Raw genomic sequence first — 16,827 nt, 5'->3', positions numbered from 1 at the left:
AAGTGCCGTGTGAGAGTCTAATTAGATAGGATTTCAGTGGAATGGTAGCCAAAGCAGGATGCTGGTAGAAGTGCTCAGGATTTCGTACATGCCAGCATGTGACCTCTGACCTCATAATGAAGTCAGGAGCAGTAAGAATTGGCTGGCTCCATTTCCCAGGTCTGCCTCTGCTTAGGAGAGAGGTTCTGCTATAGGATTAGGATGACCCGTTCAGCACAGCTCCCAGCCAGTCCAAATGACCCACCACTGGGAGTCAGGAACCAGTTTTTCTCTTGCCTGTGCCTTAGCTCGTGACCTCACTGAAGAAGAAAAAGATACTGTCCAGTTGGCAGAAGCTAGTTTTTATTTGGGTGGGAAGCAGGTATAGAAGAGCCACTGAGCCAGGACCAAGCGCTGTGTGTCTCCAACTGCTGTGCTGACCAAAGAGCCCGTAACCACCAGTTTGGGTATTCAAAAGTAAGGCCTGAACAAAGGAGCCCAATTTAGCTCCCGAGAGGGAATGACTGTGCTTCAGAACCACTGCGGATGGTTGTCAACCCAAGAATGCTCAACTTACATGGCTTGTGATTGGAAGGAAGGCAGACTGCGGCTGACTCTGAAGAGACGGCCTGTCTTCTTCAGAAGCCCATGAAGGTGATGGTGGCACGCATGCAGCGCCTGTCTGTGGTTATGGAGATGGTAGTTCCCATACCTGACACATCCTAAGGTGCCTGATGTCAGATGCAAACTACATGATGAAAGAATGACTAAGGAAAAAATAAAATAAAAATATATATTGCCCTGTGGATCCACAGGTAGCTCTGCTGAGGATTCTCCATCTGAGGTAGATGGCACTCAGGCCATCGTCTCTGTGACTTCAGGAGTGTTGCTGCTAAGCTGTTGGGGGGAGGCCTGGAATCTCATTCTTACACCATTTTTGTGGACATAGGTGCTGCTTTCCTAGCACACCAGGCTCCCAAAGCATAGGGTGCTTCCAAAGCTCAGAAACCCCGCCCTGGGCTGTGTCCCCACAGAAACCTGCCTTTTGCCCATGAGAGAGCAGCTTTGTGTCCCTCACTTGGTTCCCAATTAGTCTGGCTGAGTCAACACTGCTAAGAAACATTGGTGATTCTGTGGCATCACTGAGGTTTGTGCTGCTCTGACTCTATCTAGCTCTGCTTTCCTGCCCCCAGTGACAGGCTTGTTCGCTTTGCTATGATCAAGGCTCTTTGAAGCCCAGAGGGCTCAGCATTTGAAGAATGAGGGATGGCCGTAGCCCATGACTTACTGGGGTGAGCACTGAGGCCATTACTGGGGCTTGGCTTTGAGCTATTTGAGAAGATTGGACTGGTAACATTGACCATGATATTTATTGTGATAATCTACAAAGATCTATGATAACTCAGAGCTTAGAACCACCAAGAGAAATATTCTCAGCACTTCATATAAGAACTTGATGTTTTCTCACCCTTCCTTCTCTGTCTTTTACTCCCATGTAGACTCTTCCTCTACCACTCTGGTAACAATCTCAGAGTTAGAATCCAGTAATAGATATGGGCCTTCTGGCCCAGGGCTCTGCATGCCAGCAGCATGTGACTGATTAGCCAAACCTAAGCAACTTCCGGAACCTGAGCTGCAGAAAATGTGCAAGGTGTGATTTGAGCTGTCCACCTTTAGCAGCACAGGAAGGTGCTCCAGGGAGAGGGCGAGTGGATGTTGTGCAGTGACCCATCCCATCTGCTTCCGGTACAGAGTGAGGGGCGGGGGCAGTGGTGAGGTTAGTCAGGAAAGGCTTCTGAGAGCTGCTTAGTCCTGAGGGAAACCATCTAGGATTGATGAAGAGAACTCCTGGGTGGGGGAAGAGTTGGGAGGTGGGGAAAAGGCCAGCACAGAGACTGGGGAGAGAGGGCAGCTGCAGGGACATAATGAGGGATAGGGCCATGGGGCAGCGGGGGGTGAGGGCGTTCCTGGAGGAGGGCACGTGGATGGGGTTAAAACAGTATCCCCCCTTATCCCCAGTTTCAGTTACCTATAGTAAACTGTGGCCTGAAAATATTAAGTGGAAAATTCTAGAAATTAACAATTCGTGTTTTAAATTGCTTGCCATTCTGAGTAACATGGGGAAATCTCACTATCCTGTCCAGGACATGAATCATTCCTTTGTCCAGCATGCCCACACTCAATTCTCCCTGCCCATTAGTTACTTAGTAGCTTCTCGGTTATCAGATCAACAGTCACAGCATCTCAGTGCTTGTGTTCAAGTCATCTTTATTGACTTCATTGTTCCATTTTATTAGTTGTTAATTTCTTCCTGTGCCTAATTTATAAACTTTATCATAGGTGTGTATGTATAGGAAAAAACATAGTATATATGGAGTTCGGTACTATCCATGGATTCAGGCACCGACTGAGAGTCTTGGAATAGCCCCCAAGGATAAAGGGGGGACCATGGTACCTATGTGCTGTGGTTCCTGATGGCCTCCCCATCCACTTCCCTTAGCCACTTAGGGGCAGATAGCTCAGCTGTTAGGCCCTTCACAGGTAGAGTATTGCAGGAACCAGAGCCAGAGAAGGCTTGCTTTTTGCTTTTTCTCCTGCTGTCGGCAAGGATTGGGAACCAGCTTTATCATGCAAATTATATTTGCTATGAGATAATTTTCTTTATAATCATAGGACAAACCTCATTCTTTGTAGTCACTGCCTTATTACCTCAACTAGAATTTGTTTTATGATTTATTCTCGTTATACCAAGGTCCATGTGTTTTGGTCTTCCCTCAGAATCTAAAGCTGGAAGGAACAGAGGACCTTTCTGATGTTCTCGTGAGGCAAGGAGATTGAGTTCACTGCAGAGAAGTCAGCAGCAGCAGGCCCATCCCTTGCAGTGGCCAGGACATCCCTGCTCTGGGTGAAGGAAGATGCGGTGGGCTCATAACAAGGCCGTGGCCGGCTACCAAAGTGCCAGTTTGTCTGTTGCTCTTCCCTGTCTCCATTACTGTCTGGGTACCGCACTCTGAAGTCTGTCCTTGACTGATGACAGTTTCTGCCCTATGGTGACCACCTAGGAGGGAAGCGGGTGGAGGGCAGAGTGGGTAGGGGTTCTGTTCTGGATTATGAAAACCTATGTCCATTCTCTATATTGATGTATAGTTTTAGTCTCCTAAATTGATGTTTGTTATTTTTCAAACTTTACTGTTGTATAAAATAATTTTTTAGTAGGCACTCAGTGCTGTCCTTAAAGAGCAACCTAACCCATGTACATAAAATACATCACATCACTGTACACTTATAAATGTATATATGATGCTTAAAAATAAAATCATTCTCAATAATATGCCTGGCAAAACATTTCAGTGTCCACTAGATAAGTATTAGATCTGATCTTTATCCCAAAGGGGGATGTGTCCTGTTAGCAATCCAGGACACCCAGGTGGCAGTGTAAGGCAGGAAATGCTTAAGGGCTAAGATGATTTGCCTCGGAGGAGGATGGAGGAGAGAGAAATCACTGGCTGGAGATTCAGGTCTCAAGAGTGGGTCCATGTTTAAATACCTATCAATTCTGCTGGAGGGCAATGGAGTTAATAATTACTAACACCTGCTAAGTGTTTACTACGTTCCTTCTGTGGGTGTCTTCATTCAGCCTTCTCAGCATCCCTATGAGGAATGTACTATTACTCCCAGGTTACAGAGGAGGAAACAGGTACACAAAAGTGCAGTAACTTGCAAAAGGACAGACAAGCTGGGGCTTGGCCTCGAACCAGCTAATCTGCCTCTAGAGTCTTTGCTCTTAGCCACTGCACAATGTGCTGCTTGAACCATCCAGGCTCCACAGTGGACGGAGAGCAATGCCCAGTGAGGTTTGTCCAGCTCCACAGAATTCAGCACACTCATGAATGTAAAATTTCTTTCCATAACCTCAGGGAAATAGGGGAATTATAATAACTTAGCTTGCATTTTGGAACAATATTATAGGTGTTGATCCAAGTAATTCTATTACTGGCTGGTCCTAGATCTCTGCCAGAGTACCTGTCACCATTCACTGGCTAAACAGAAATGGTGGATGATAGAGCAGTGAAGGATAGACCTGGCGATTACGCCTGATAATAACTTGCTCCTAAGCTAAAAACCACACAAAAAATCCCCTTCCCCCAGGAATGTGCTTTCCAAATTGTATCCAGAATATTACCCACTGTGATCTATTGAGAGGGTGAGAGACTTGAGAACATGCTTTGGTTAAAAAAAAAAACCGTGGTGCCACAGGGTGAGAATCCATACCCTGTCTTACTGGCGCTGAAGCCTCCAGAATTCTTTCCCAGACAGGTAAATGCTGGGCCTTTTGCTCTCCTTTTATTCCTGAGTGTAGAACTGGCCAAGCCCACTCCCTCGATCAGTCAGTAACACTTTATAGTAGGGTCTTAGCTTGGTCTGAGTGGCCAGTAAAACTGCGGGGGTTGGTACCAGCAAAAATTTGCTCTCCCCTCTGCCCTGCTTCTCCCCTTTAGTTACATGGTTGCTGTGGGGTATGTGTGCTATTGTCTGAGTGTTTGTGTCCTAAAATTCATATGTTGAAATCTAATCCCCAATGTGATAGCATTAAGAGGTGAAGCCTTTAGGAGGTGATTAGATCACGAGGGTGGAGCCCATGTGAATGGGATTAGTGCCCTTATAAAAAAGCCTAGGGGAGCTTATTTGCCTCCTTTGCCCTTCCATGATATGAGCATTCAGTGAGAAGCTGCCGTCTATGAGGTATGAGCCCTCACCAGACACCAAATCTGCTGGTGGCCTGGTCTTGGACTTCCCAGCCTCTAGAGCTGTGAGCAATAAATTTGTTGATTATGGATTACCCAGTCTAAGGTATTTTGTTATAACAGCTTAAACTAAGACAATGGATGTGCAAGACAAGTTTATTTTATATAAAATACATTGGGAGATAGGTAGTCCAGGGGTAGGATGACAGTTCCATGAAATCATGAGACCAAGGATCCTTCCAGCTCTCCTGTCTGCCATTCCAGTGTGTAACACTTACCTTGTGTTTCAGTGTGGCTACTGGAATTAAGCATAGTCTAAGCAGCAGGATGAGGGTTTTGGGGGAGAAGGGAACTGTTCCTCTCTGTTGAATTGGGTTCCTGGGAGGTCAATATGTAGTATTCTTATATCCAGTTAGCCTGAATAATCACATGGCCATATCTGGCTATAACATAGTCTTAGTTAGGTGGTGCTGTGCTTTGAATGTGTCCCCCAAATTTCATGTGTTGGAAACTTTTTTTTTTTTTTTTTTTTTTTTTTTTTTGAGACAGAGTCTCACTCTGTTGCCCAGGCTAGAGTGAGTGCCGTGGCGTCAGCCTAGCTCACAGCAACCTCAAACTCCTGAGCTCAAGCGATCCTCCTGTCTCAGCCTCCCGAATAGCTGGGACTACAGGCATGTGCCACCATGCCCGGCTGATTTTTTCTATATATATTTTTAGCTGTCCATATAATTTCTTTCTATTTTTTAGTAGAGATGGGGTCTCGCTCTTGCTCAGGCTGGTCTCGAACTCCTGAGCTCAAACGATCCGCCCACCTCGGCCTCCCAGAGTGCTAGGATTACAGGCGTGAGCCACCGCGCCCGGCCATGTGTTGGAAACTTAATCCCCAATGTGGCAATATTGAGAGGTAGGGTCTTTAACAGTGATTGGATCATGAAGACTTTGCCCTCCTGACTGGGTTAGTCCATTCATGGATTCATGGATTAATGGGTTATCTTGGGAGTGGAACTGGTGAATTTTCAAGAGGAAGAGACCTGAACAAGTATGTTAGCACACTCAGCCCTCTCCCCATGGATGCTCTGTGCTGCCTCACGACACTGCAGAGTCCCCCAGCAAGAAAGCCCTCACCAGATGGGGCTCCTCAACCGGGGATTACTCAGCCTTCATAACTGTAAGAAATTAATTCTGTTTCTTTATAAATTCCCCAGTTTGGGGTAGTCTATTATAAGCAGCAGAAAATAGATAAATACAGGTACAATGAGGTGATGCCAGGAGGCATGATCTGACTGGATCCTGCCGTGGGGTGATGCCAGGGCTTGATCTGATTGGATCCTGGATCCTACCATGGGGTGTCCACTTATTTTTCTTTTCTTTCTCTTCTTCTTCTTTTTTTTTGGACATAGGGTCTCGCTTTGTTGCCCAGGCTAGAATGCAGTGGCTTCATCATAGCTCATTGTAACCTCAAACTCCTGGACTCAAGTGATCTTCCTGCCTCAGCCACCCAAGTAGCTGGGACTACAGGTGCATGCCACCATGCCTGGCTAAGTTTTCTACTTTTTGTAGAGACAGTGTCTTGCTATGTTGCTCAAGCTGGTCTCAAACTCTTGCCCTCATGCAATCCTCCTGCCTCACCTCCCAAAGTGCTGGGATTACAGATGTGAGCCGCTGCATCCGGCTGATTTATGATTTTTTTTTTTTTTTTTTAGATAGAGTCTTGCTCTGTCAATGAGGCTAGAGTGCCCATGCCGTCAGCCTAGCTCACGGCGACCTCAAATTCCTGGGCTCAAGCTATCCTCCTGCCTCAGTATCCTGAGTAGCTGGGACTACAGGCACACACCACCACGCCTGGCTAATTTTTTTCTATTTTTGGTAGAGACGGGATCTCATTCTTGCTCAGGCTGGTCTCGAACTGCTGACCTCAAGTAATCCTCCCACCTTGGCCTCCCAGAGTGCCAGGATTACAGTCATGAGCCACCACATCCAGCCTGATTTATGATTCTTGATGGTACCAAATTGAGCTGCTGAAGTAGCCATCCCTGGAGTCGCCCTGCCTCAGGACCACCTATGATGTGGGATGATAAAGCTTCCTTGTTTAGACTGTTCGAATCTGGTTTCCTATTGCCCATGGCTGCGAACATCCTAACAGATACAAGAGGAGACCATCCGCAGCCACTAAATTCAAATCAGAAAATCCCTTAATTTTCTTTTCAATAATCGGTGTGTATCGGTCAGAAAAAGATTGCTAAAAATAAATAAAATTTTAAAATAAATAATCGTGCATATTTGCAATTTTGTGCATTACTGTGTTCCCTAGCCCCACCTTGCTCTTACAGGGGTATGTGTTGAGCCTCTCCAGCCAATTACTGAAAATCTCAGCTGACAAGAGTCTGGGAGCCTCTCACCTCAGTTCTCACCGCACACGGATGCTTCCTCTGAGAGGAGCACAGAGGGCATAGGTTTAGATTTTGCCTTCCCCTCAATGAGGCAAGTCAATACGTAGTTCCAAACTATAAGTCAACAGCAGGAACAAGGCAGCCACACTGGAAATGCTGAGCCCCTGGCAAGTCACTTCCTGTCGCACTGGCCCTCAGCTCCTCATGAATGGGCCTCTTCCAGCTGGCGTGGTTTCATCCGTCCCACTGAAAACAAAGGCCCCAGTGTGCTGGCCAGGCAAGAGCAAGCCTTTCGCACCCCGGCCTCATTCAGACTCACTCAGCCTCCCCCATTGTGGCCTGGGGACACCGATGTCAGCCCTGTGACATCAGTACCCACATGCTGGCTGAAAGGACCCATGCCTCCCAGTCTCTCTGAAGCTGTAATCAGTGGTCATTTGAAAGGACACATGAGGCTGGGGTGAGAGTCTCTTCTCTGATTACTTGCCCAGCACCTACTAAGCAGGCCCTGCCCTCAGGGGTTCTGCCCACACACCTCCCAGGTGTGCTGTCCACTCAGCTAACCCAGACAAGCCCTCCTGCCCGGCACCGAGAGTCTCCTGGGGCTCCCAGCCAGGCTGGCACTGGCCGTGGCCTCAGCCTGCTGGAATCCAGCCCAATCCTACTCTCTGGGATGACCTACCCTGCTCTGAGCCCAGCTTTCCCGGGGTCCAATCTGCTGCTCCACCCCGGACTGCTTTTGGCTGTCTGACTTGCTTCTGATGGTTAATGCACAACATTTACAAGGACTGTCCTTGTTATGGATTGAATGTGTGAGGAAGTCATTAAGGTTAAAGAGGTCATGAGGGTGGGGCCCTGATCCGAGAGGATTGGTTCCTTAGAGGAAGAGACACCAGGGAGCTCTCTTGCTCTCACATTCTCTCCACGAGCATGTGCTGAGAAAAGGCCATCTACAAGCCAGGAAAGGAGTCCTCACAGAACCCACTAGCCAGCACCCTGACATCAGACTTGCAGCCTCCAGAACTGCTCTGTAATCCCCAAGCCACTGGGGTCCCCTTGGTCCCCTCTGAGGGTTTTAGTCTAGGAGGCAGGGATGGGCCCCTCCCTAAGGACCCATTGAAAGAGCTGCCTTGCTGAAATAACAGAAGAATACCTAATCTTGAAATTTCCTAATAACATCCAAAGATGAAACATGAACTCTCCCTACTCTCTGCTGTTTCTGTCCCTACGAGCAGGCACCCTGCAGGGATTTTGTTTTCACAAACATCTGAAAAGACTGGACAGACAGAAAGGAAATGTCAATCTTTCTCTGTGTATTCACAGGAAAGTGCTTTTAGAATTTGTTTCTATAGCCTCAAGGTGTTCCTGAGAAGCTCCTAGATGCACAGCAGGGGGGCAAACTCCTGCCCAAAACCACATCTCAGGGACAAAATCACATCCCCTGTGATAAGCCTGACTACATCTCAGAGAGAACCAAGTCTCCAGGAACAGAGAAAACAAGGAGTCGGACTGTCTCGCAGCTGCCTGCTAATTACTCTACAACAATTACTATTTTTCTCTTTCTCTTTGTCTCCATAAAAGCAGCAAGCCACTTGGCCTCACTGGGGGCATCCCCTTCTCTTTCTTTGGGATGCCACGCTATCTCCTTGGTCTTTCTCTCTCTCCCTCTCCTAAGAAGATAAAATAAACTTTTTAATTTTATATCTTAATTTCTGCATGAGAAATCTTTCTCCACCTGCCCCATTAGCACCAACTAGGCTTTCTACCCTGACACCCATCCCAAACCCTAACCTTCCTATGACCCTCCCCTTCTCACCCAGCTCAGAGAACGTGTGTCTCCTTCATGGCCAAGGGGGCCTCTGTAGCTCATAGGGCAAAAATAAGCTGCTTTTATTTCTCCCTGCATTTCTGCTTTAACATTGCCACTCAGAGGACGAGAGCCAAAGGCCTGGTTAGGGTAAAGAAAACAAGAGAGGGACTCTGGCTAGACTAGGGTGCATGGTGGGCCCAAGCCCAACAAATCATTCCTTAAAATATGATGCCCACTGGCTCCACACACCCAGCAGTCACTCGGATCTGGAAGACAGAGAAGAGGGAGGTTTAGAGAAGCAAGTAGGTAGGGGGATGGGGCAATGTCTGGAGCTTGGGGACAGCAAGGACTTCCACTACTGAGATTGTTCTCCTAGTGACCTTTCACCCTAGATTGGCCATGGCAGCCCAATCTTGACACTAAAACATGTGTTATGTGGCAGACTAAAGTATGCTACCCCAAATATACGTCTTTGACATATTTAGAGATGGCTATTCATAGAAACAGGAGACACAAGAATAGCTCTGAAAAGCTGTCCTTTTGTAAAATAGACTTAAATATCAAACCTTCAGATGGTAGAAGGAAAGTTCTCTCTGATAGTTACAATTCTAGAGGCTCAGAAAATGTCATCACCACAAATAAAAAGGGGAAAGAATTCTTTAATGAAGAAACCCTTTGTAAAGAGAAATTAGAATCAAGCTAGTACCTAAGTCCAGGGGACTATATTAATCTTCTTGGGCTGCCATAAGGAAATATCACAGAATGGGCGGCTTGAACAACAGAAATTTATTTTCTCCAGAACTATCTTCTCAACTAGGTCTTGAATTTTGGGTTTCTGTGCTCATCTCTGCGTTGTTCAGTTTTATCAAGAATCCTGCTACGTTGGTCTAGCTAGGACCCTTGATACTGGACTGGGTTTCTCATTCTCCACCCTCCCCCAGGTGATGTCTGATCACCCTGGCCTGTCTTCAGCAAACATCCCATCAGGAGGGTTTAGCCAGAATCCCCCCTTACCCCTGCTGTCTCCTCTTAGTAGTTTTCTATCCGCTAACCCCCCCGCCACCGTTTCTTGGCTACAAATTCCCACTTTTCCTTGGTGTATTTGGAATTGAGCCCATTCTCTCTCCCCTACTGCAGAGGCCCCTTGCAGTAGTCCCTACACCTATCTCCTGAATAAAGGAAATAGGTCCTCAATGAAGTCTGCCTTGCCACCTGTAACAAGTAGCAGTGAATAATTTTTCCCTAACAGTTATGGTGCTGTGACTCCCATGGGATCAGCCATCATTGGACACCGGGACATTAGGACCTTAGGGGCATGCCTTGAAATCTACCAGGGCTTTGGTCTTCACTCCTACCTGATTTGGGACCCATTGGTGAGTCAGACTCCTGAACCATTGCTCCAGACAAATGCCTATTGAAGCTAGTAAGGACAGATTTTGATTCTTAAGATTTTGAGTATTCTAGAAGCTGGGTTAAAGTCCCAAGCTTCTTTGTTTGAAAGCTACCTGCAGGGCTGGAAGTCCTTCCTGGCTCTTTGTTTGGAGTAGGGATGATTCACTCTCTGACTAGTAGGCCTGGCTCTGGGCTGGAAAATTCTTCCTAGCTCTTTGTTTCAAGTGTGGATCCACTCTCCAAATCCTGGCCTGGAAGATTCTTTCCCAGCTCATAGTGAAGCCTCTTTGTTCTCTCTATTTGATCCGGCTCCTCCCATGGGAACTTCTCAGTTGACTGAAGCTCCCTTCTTGAACCCCTGCCGGCTATATGGTCTGCCAGCTCTGTCCACCTCCTCTCTCGCTGGCATGATTTGGCTGAGGGTAATTTGGAACTTCAATGGTTTATTTGGGAAACTTAAGGTCTCCCCAAACTGGCTTCTCTAAGACCCTTCCCTTCCCATTTCTTCCACTGCTCCTTCCTCCTCTTACCACCTTTGATCTTCCCTTCAGCTCCCTTGAATCCTTTCATAGACCTTTTCCAACTCCTCCTCCTCCAGCCCTCTGTCCACCCCTGCCAGACCCTTCCCTTCCCACCCCAGCCCCTCAGCACCCCACAGACACTTTAGTACCCCTCTCCCAACTAGGGGCTCTCAAGGGATTCGGGGTCTCCCAAAAGCAAATTCCTGAGGCTGGAAAGAAAAAAACTAATTGGAAATCAATGGACTATTTTATCCAGTCACATGGGAGACATCCAGACAGCCCTAGTGTCTCTTCAGTCACATGCCCAAAATGTGGTCCACAGCCTCTGTGAGATTACATATCAGAGCCAAAAGAAATACTTTTTGTTTTTTTGAAACGGAGTCTTGCTCTGTCACCTGGGCTAGAGTGCTGTGGCGTCAGCCTAGCTCACAGCAACCTCAAACTCCTGGGTTCAAGCAATTCTCCTGCCTCAGTCTCTTGAGTACCTGGGATTACAGGTGAACACCACCATGCCCGGCTAATTTTTCTATTTTTAGCTGAGATGGGTCTCATTCTTGCTCAGGCTGGTGTGAACTCTTGACCTCAAACGATCCTCCCGCCTCAGCCTCCCACAGTGCTAGGATTACAGGCATGAGCCACCATGCCCGGCCCAAAAGAAATCTTAAGAGTGCTAATGGATAAAAACCCCAAACTCTGTAAAATAATTTAACGAGGTTTATTTTGACCCAAATATATGTTACTGTGGCCTGGGGAGCTATACCAAGAAACCTTGAGTAAATGGTCCTGAGGCAGTTGGGTTACAGTTTGGTTTTATACACTGTAGAGAGAGAGGAATTATAAGTAAAAATCATAAATCAATACATGGTAGGCAAACATTGGTTTGGCTCAAAAAGGTGGGACATCTCAAGGTGGGGCATAACAGGTTATAGGTAGGTTCAGATTCTTTGATTTGCAATTGATTAAAGAAATAAAGCTTTGTTTAAAGGCTTGGAATGTTTTAAGTTAAGATAAGGAAGCCTATTAAAGAGAAGCCACAATATACTCAAGTGATCTGTTAGGCCAATAGATGGCCTGCAGGTGATTTAACCTTGGCCCTGCCATGGCCTTAAGTCCTGTTAATAATTTAGTATCTTATGGTCACAAAGAGTCTGTGAGTCTTATGATCTCTGTTTTAACATTATGCTGGTCAACTGTTGTGTCTAAACTCCAAAAGGGAGGTGGTATAATGAGGTGTGTCTGACCTTCCTTCCCTTCATGGCCAGGAACTCAGTTTTAAGGCTTTTCTGGGGTCCCCTTGGCCAAGAGGACCATTCAGTCAGCAGGGGGACTTAGGATTTTATTTTTAAGTTACAAGTAAGAGGACTTAAAAGCAACTTTGTCATACATAGATTGTCCTAACTTTACTGTGGTAATCAGGGAGACCTGTGTTGGCTTTATCCAGAGGAGAAACAAATTTCTCGTTGCAAACTGGAGCAATATGCCCAAACTGGAAACGACTCAAATGTCCATCAACAGGCAAACAACTAAACAAATTGCGGTGTATCTCTCCACTGGAATAATACTAGGCAATAAAAAGGAATGAATGGTTGCAAAGCACAACAACATGGATGCATTCAAAATAATTATACTGAGTGAAAGAAGCCAGATGAACAATTCTAGAAAATGTGAGCAAATCTATAATGACAAAGAGCAGATCAGTAATTGTCTGGGAATGGGAAGTGGAAGGCCAGGAAGGATTGGAGGAAACTTTGGGAGTAATTGCTATATTCGTGATTTAATTGTGGTGATAGTTTTACAGGTGCTCAAAGATATCAAAATTTGTCAAATTATACAATTTAAATAAGTGAAGTTAATTGTATGTCAATTATACCTCAAAGCTGTTTTTAACAATTAGTTACTGGGCATTCCTCACCTGAGGGAAAGCTGCAGTCCGGGCAGGAATGAGCCTGCCCAGGGCCACTCCCAGCCAGAGCAGAAGGTGGAGAAGAATCCAGCCTTTCCTGGCCCAGCCCAGAACGCCATTCCCTACGTTGCAGTGCCGCCCTCTGGCCAGGGCAAGACCTGTCAGCGTCCAGCAGGCAGTGCAGCCTGGCAGGATGGCCGAGGGGCTCTGAAACCTCTTCTCAAGGATGCTTGGAAGCTGCTGCCCTAACCAGGGTCCCCACACCAGCAGCAAACTCAGATGCCACCAGGGCAAGGTGGGCGATGTGTCTGAGTGAGGATGGCAGGATGTCAGGTAGGTTAGCTGGGCGGGGTGGGGAGTGAGGGGGTTGGGGCAGCTACTGCTCAGCTCCGCACACCTGTTGCCAGAATTAGGGCCCAATGTTGCCAAGTCTTTGTTTTTTAGAAAGAGCTGGAAATCCAGGTTTACATGGGAAATCTTCCAATTTTTAGTGGCAAACTTATTCACTGCCTGGGCTAGTGCAGACCTAGTAAAACATGTCCATGGGCCAGAATCAGCCTGGGGGGTTGCCGGTTTGCACCTTCTGTGCAGATGCCTTGAATTGTCTTCCCAGGAGCCAGCCAGTGGGTGGGAGGCCACACGCATTCTCCTTGCACAGCACGAAGGAGAGACCAGGGCCACGAGAACAATATACCCTGTGTCTGTCAGAGAGGGGGAGGCCGGTTTATTACATGAGACTGTGCCACTCACTGATTCCTTAGCTGTTGTTCTCTGAATTTGAATTTAAGGTCCTCAGCTTAGAATTGGAACAAACTTCCTCCCCTGGTGCCTGTCGCTGGGGAGGACCGAGGGAAGGAATAGTGAAGGATAATGGAGGGAAAGTTCTAAACACTCAACAGGTACCAAGGCCATAGAGCATGTCCCCCAAAAGAGAAGCGGCACCTGACTTTTCCCTCTGCCTTCCAGCCAGGCAAGGAACTCGGAGTATCCCTGTCCACCACAAGTGGACCTGCGGCAGGAACAGAACGCCTTGGAAGTCAGGACACCCCTTGGACAAGACACCAGCAGAGGGCTCTTAATCACCAGGATGGAGGCAGCTGGATGCCAAGCCCATCTCCGAGGCGGGAAAGAGAGCCCGGGGCAGAGTGAGCTGGTCAATCTACTGAGGCAGCATGGAGGGCAGCCCTGGTGTCCTCTCGCCTGACCCCCAGAACCCTGAGCTGCGTGGCTGTCACTTAGCAGGCCAAGGCCAGAGGCCACCTCTGCCATGGGCTCTTGGCCTCTGACTTCCTAGAGCAGACGAGATGGCTCTCTGCTCTGTGCTCTGGCCCTTTTGACGGCCATGAGGATGCGTTCAAAGGGGTCCTCTGACGTCTGGAGGCTGCGGAGGCACAAGAGTCTTTCTACAGGGGGACCCACATCCCCACACAGCCCAGGGGTCAATGCCCATCAACCATGCAGGGGAGGAGGGTCAGAAGCAGAGCTTCCCGCCTTCTGCTTCCTCTCCCAGGCCTGGCCAGACTCGGACTGTCCTTTCCCTGTTCCTCTGCCACTTGTCCCCAAGGGCAAAATAGCAGGAGACATGAAGTCGGATGATTCAACAGGTCCCCACCCTATCCACCTGCCCTTGTTCCCACAAAAGCAGACATATGGTGCTGTGAACTAAAATAAAATCTTAAGGCTCACCCCCACCGGCTGACTCAATGGACCCCCTCCTGGCCAAGGAGATATCCTAAAACTAAATTGCCTGTCACCAGGAGGGAGGTCAGACATGCCTCATCATGCCCCCTTCCTTCTTGGAGACATCCTTTGTAACCCATTAACAGGCCTAAGGGTATGCAAGGCAAACCTGCAGGTCCTCAATTTACACAACAAATATATGTCAAGTGACTTATCCCTGATTGACAGACCTTCTCATCTCAAAACATTCCAAGGCTTTAGACAAAGTTTCATGTCTTTAACCAATTACAAGTCAAAAAATCTTTAAACCCACCTGTAACCTGTAAGATGCCCCCCCCTTCAAGATGGCCCATCTTTTCCGGCCAAACCAATGTCTGCCTTCCATGTATTGATTTATGACTTCACCTGTAACCTCTGTCTCCCCGCAATGTATAAAACCAAACTATAACCCAAGCACAGCAAGTCCACCTGCTCAAGTCTTCGTGGGTGTAGCCCTGGGTCCTGGTCCTCAAATTTGGCTCAGAATAAACCTCCTTAAATTATTTTACAGAGTTCATCTTCTTTTCTGTCGACAGCTCCTTTAGAGGGGACTGCTGCTGCCCCGGGGTGAGATGGCACACCTAGTGCTCTCGCTGCCAGAGGCCTTGCCCGCCCCCAGCACGGTCGTCTCAGGGTTACAGGACTTTCCCTGGGGGAAAGTGCCCCAGAAGACACCAAGCAGAGGACCTGCAACTGCAGACAGCTCTCACCCTCCCCATGGGACTTGAGAGTCAGAGCCCAGGATTTGCAGGGGCTGTGGACCTGTTGGGCCAGACCAGCATCTCTGAGCCCCGGGACCTGGCACTCGCAGTCCTGCCTGGCTCTCGCTAGTACTGGCAGCAGCCTCTGGCAGGGTGTGGGGGCCAACTGAGGGGCTGCACGTGGGGATGGCAGGCCGAGAGAGCAATGCCTGAAGGAACACAGGTATGTCCCCAGAAGAAATCCTAGAGGCCCACCCTGGGGATAAGATGCAGAGAGGGGAGCCTTGAGCCAGGAGAGGGGGAACCATCTTCCTCTGGAGTGGGTGCCCAGGTCTGCCCCAGAGACGAGGAGAAAGAGCCAAGAAGCAAGGTCTGCCCTCAGAGGGCAGACTGGGGTGTCAACAGGAGCCCAAACACTACAAAATAGGGTCCGTGCCAGAGGGGGTGCGAGGCCCTGAGGACAGAGAACAAGCCCAGGAGGTTGCAGGGCAGAGGACAGGAGGGGGCTTTGCGGAAGCACCTCCCCAGGCTCTGGAAGCAGGAGGCTGTGCTGGCGAGTGAGGCAGGATCCTGGCAAGGGGGGGGACACTCGGGAAGAGCCAGCCCCAGGATCCCTGAGGCCAGCAGCAGGCAGGCACTGGAGGCTGAGGCCTAGCAACGAGGGACAGAGACACAGAAAGGCAGGAAGTAGCCGGGAGTCCTGAGACAGGGTTTCAAAGTGTGTGTGAGAGAGACAGGAAGAGAGACCGAGACTGATAAAACAGGCAAACATGGAGAAACAGAATGAGAGAGAGCTGAGTGGGGAGAACCAGGACTGTTTGTCAACAGCACTATGAGACCACAGGCCCAGAGGCTGCGGTCTTGTCCAGGACACACAGCCAGTAGCAGCACAAGCCGGACTGGAACCTCTTTCTGTCTGACTCCAGGAAAGCCCACGCTGAGCTTGGGCCTTTGAGCTTTGGACTCCTAGACCTCCTCCCAGTCAGAAAGCCATGTGCTCTTCCTTGTGAGAAGTAAATCTCATTTGCCTTCTGTCAACTGAAGAATCACAAGGCTCATAAATTTGGAAAGGAGAGCTTTATTTCTCACAAAGGGTCGCAGCCTGTGGGCTGGCCATCTTGCAGGCTGGGAAGCGTATGTAGCCTTGGCAGGAAGCTGAGACCAAGCGCTTTCAGGGAGGGGTAAAGGGAAGGGAAGGAGAATTTGTGCAGAGTGGGCTGGCCAAATATACATATTCAACAGGTTATAGGAGGAGCTATGAATATGAATAAAAATCAGGCTTTGATTACCATTTATACCTTATGGCTCTACATTATTTTAATATAGATGGTTTCACAACGGCAGTTAGCAAAGGAGAGGGTATAACAAGGTGTATCTGCCCTCCTATCTAGCCATGGCTGGGAACTCAGTTTTAAGGTTTCTCTGGGGTCCCCTTGGCCAAGAGGGGGTCCACTCAGTTGATTGGGAGACTGAGGATTTTATTTTTATTTCTCACTTCAAACTCTTCTCACACTTTAAATGGTGTGCAGCAGTAGCAACTCAGCTGTTCAAAAAAACCTAATTTTTAAAAAATTTCTGTAACTGAACTGAATCCCTGGCTTAAGTTCTCATTCTGTTATGTAGCAGAAATAATCTCGGTCAATTCAGGACAAGCCCAGGGAGCTTGC

General features: G+C 48.1%; 2 protein-coding genes across 2 annotated transcripts in view; one reads left to right on the top strand and one right to left on the bottom strand.

Annotated features, from left to right (window-relative positions):
• NCAPH (non-SMC condensin I complex subunit H) overlaps positions 1–2,817 on the top strand; it is a 36,129-nt gene extending 33,312 nt beyond the window's left edge. The window contains exon 18 of the mRNA XM_069494691.1: positions 2,758–2,817. Within this exon, the coding sequence (XP_069350792.1) occupies positions 2,758–2,817 (60 nt within the window). The remainder of the gene's footprint in view (positions 1–2,757) is intronic.
• The window catches only part of SNRNP200 (small nuclear ribonucleoprotein U5 subunit 200), a 198,884-nt gene that overhangs the window by 92,453 nt on the left and 89,604 nt on the right, over positions 1–16,827 (bottom strand). The window lies entirely within an intron of this gene.

This window comes from Eulemur rufifrons, chromosome 19 (genome assembly GCF_041146395.1).
Source record: "Eulemur rufifrons isolate Redbay chromosome 19, OSU_ERuf_1, whole genome shotgun sequence".
In the NCBI taxonomy this organism is placed as follows: Eukaryota; Metazoa; Chordata; class Mammalia; order Primates; family Lemuridae; genus Eulemur; species Eulemur rufifrons.
This window is presented reverse-complemented; position numbering and strand designations above follow the sequence as displayed.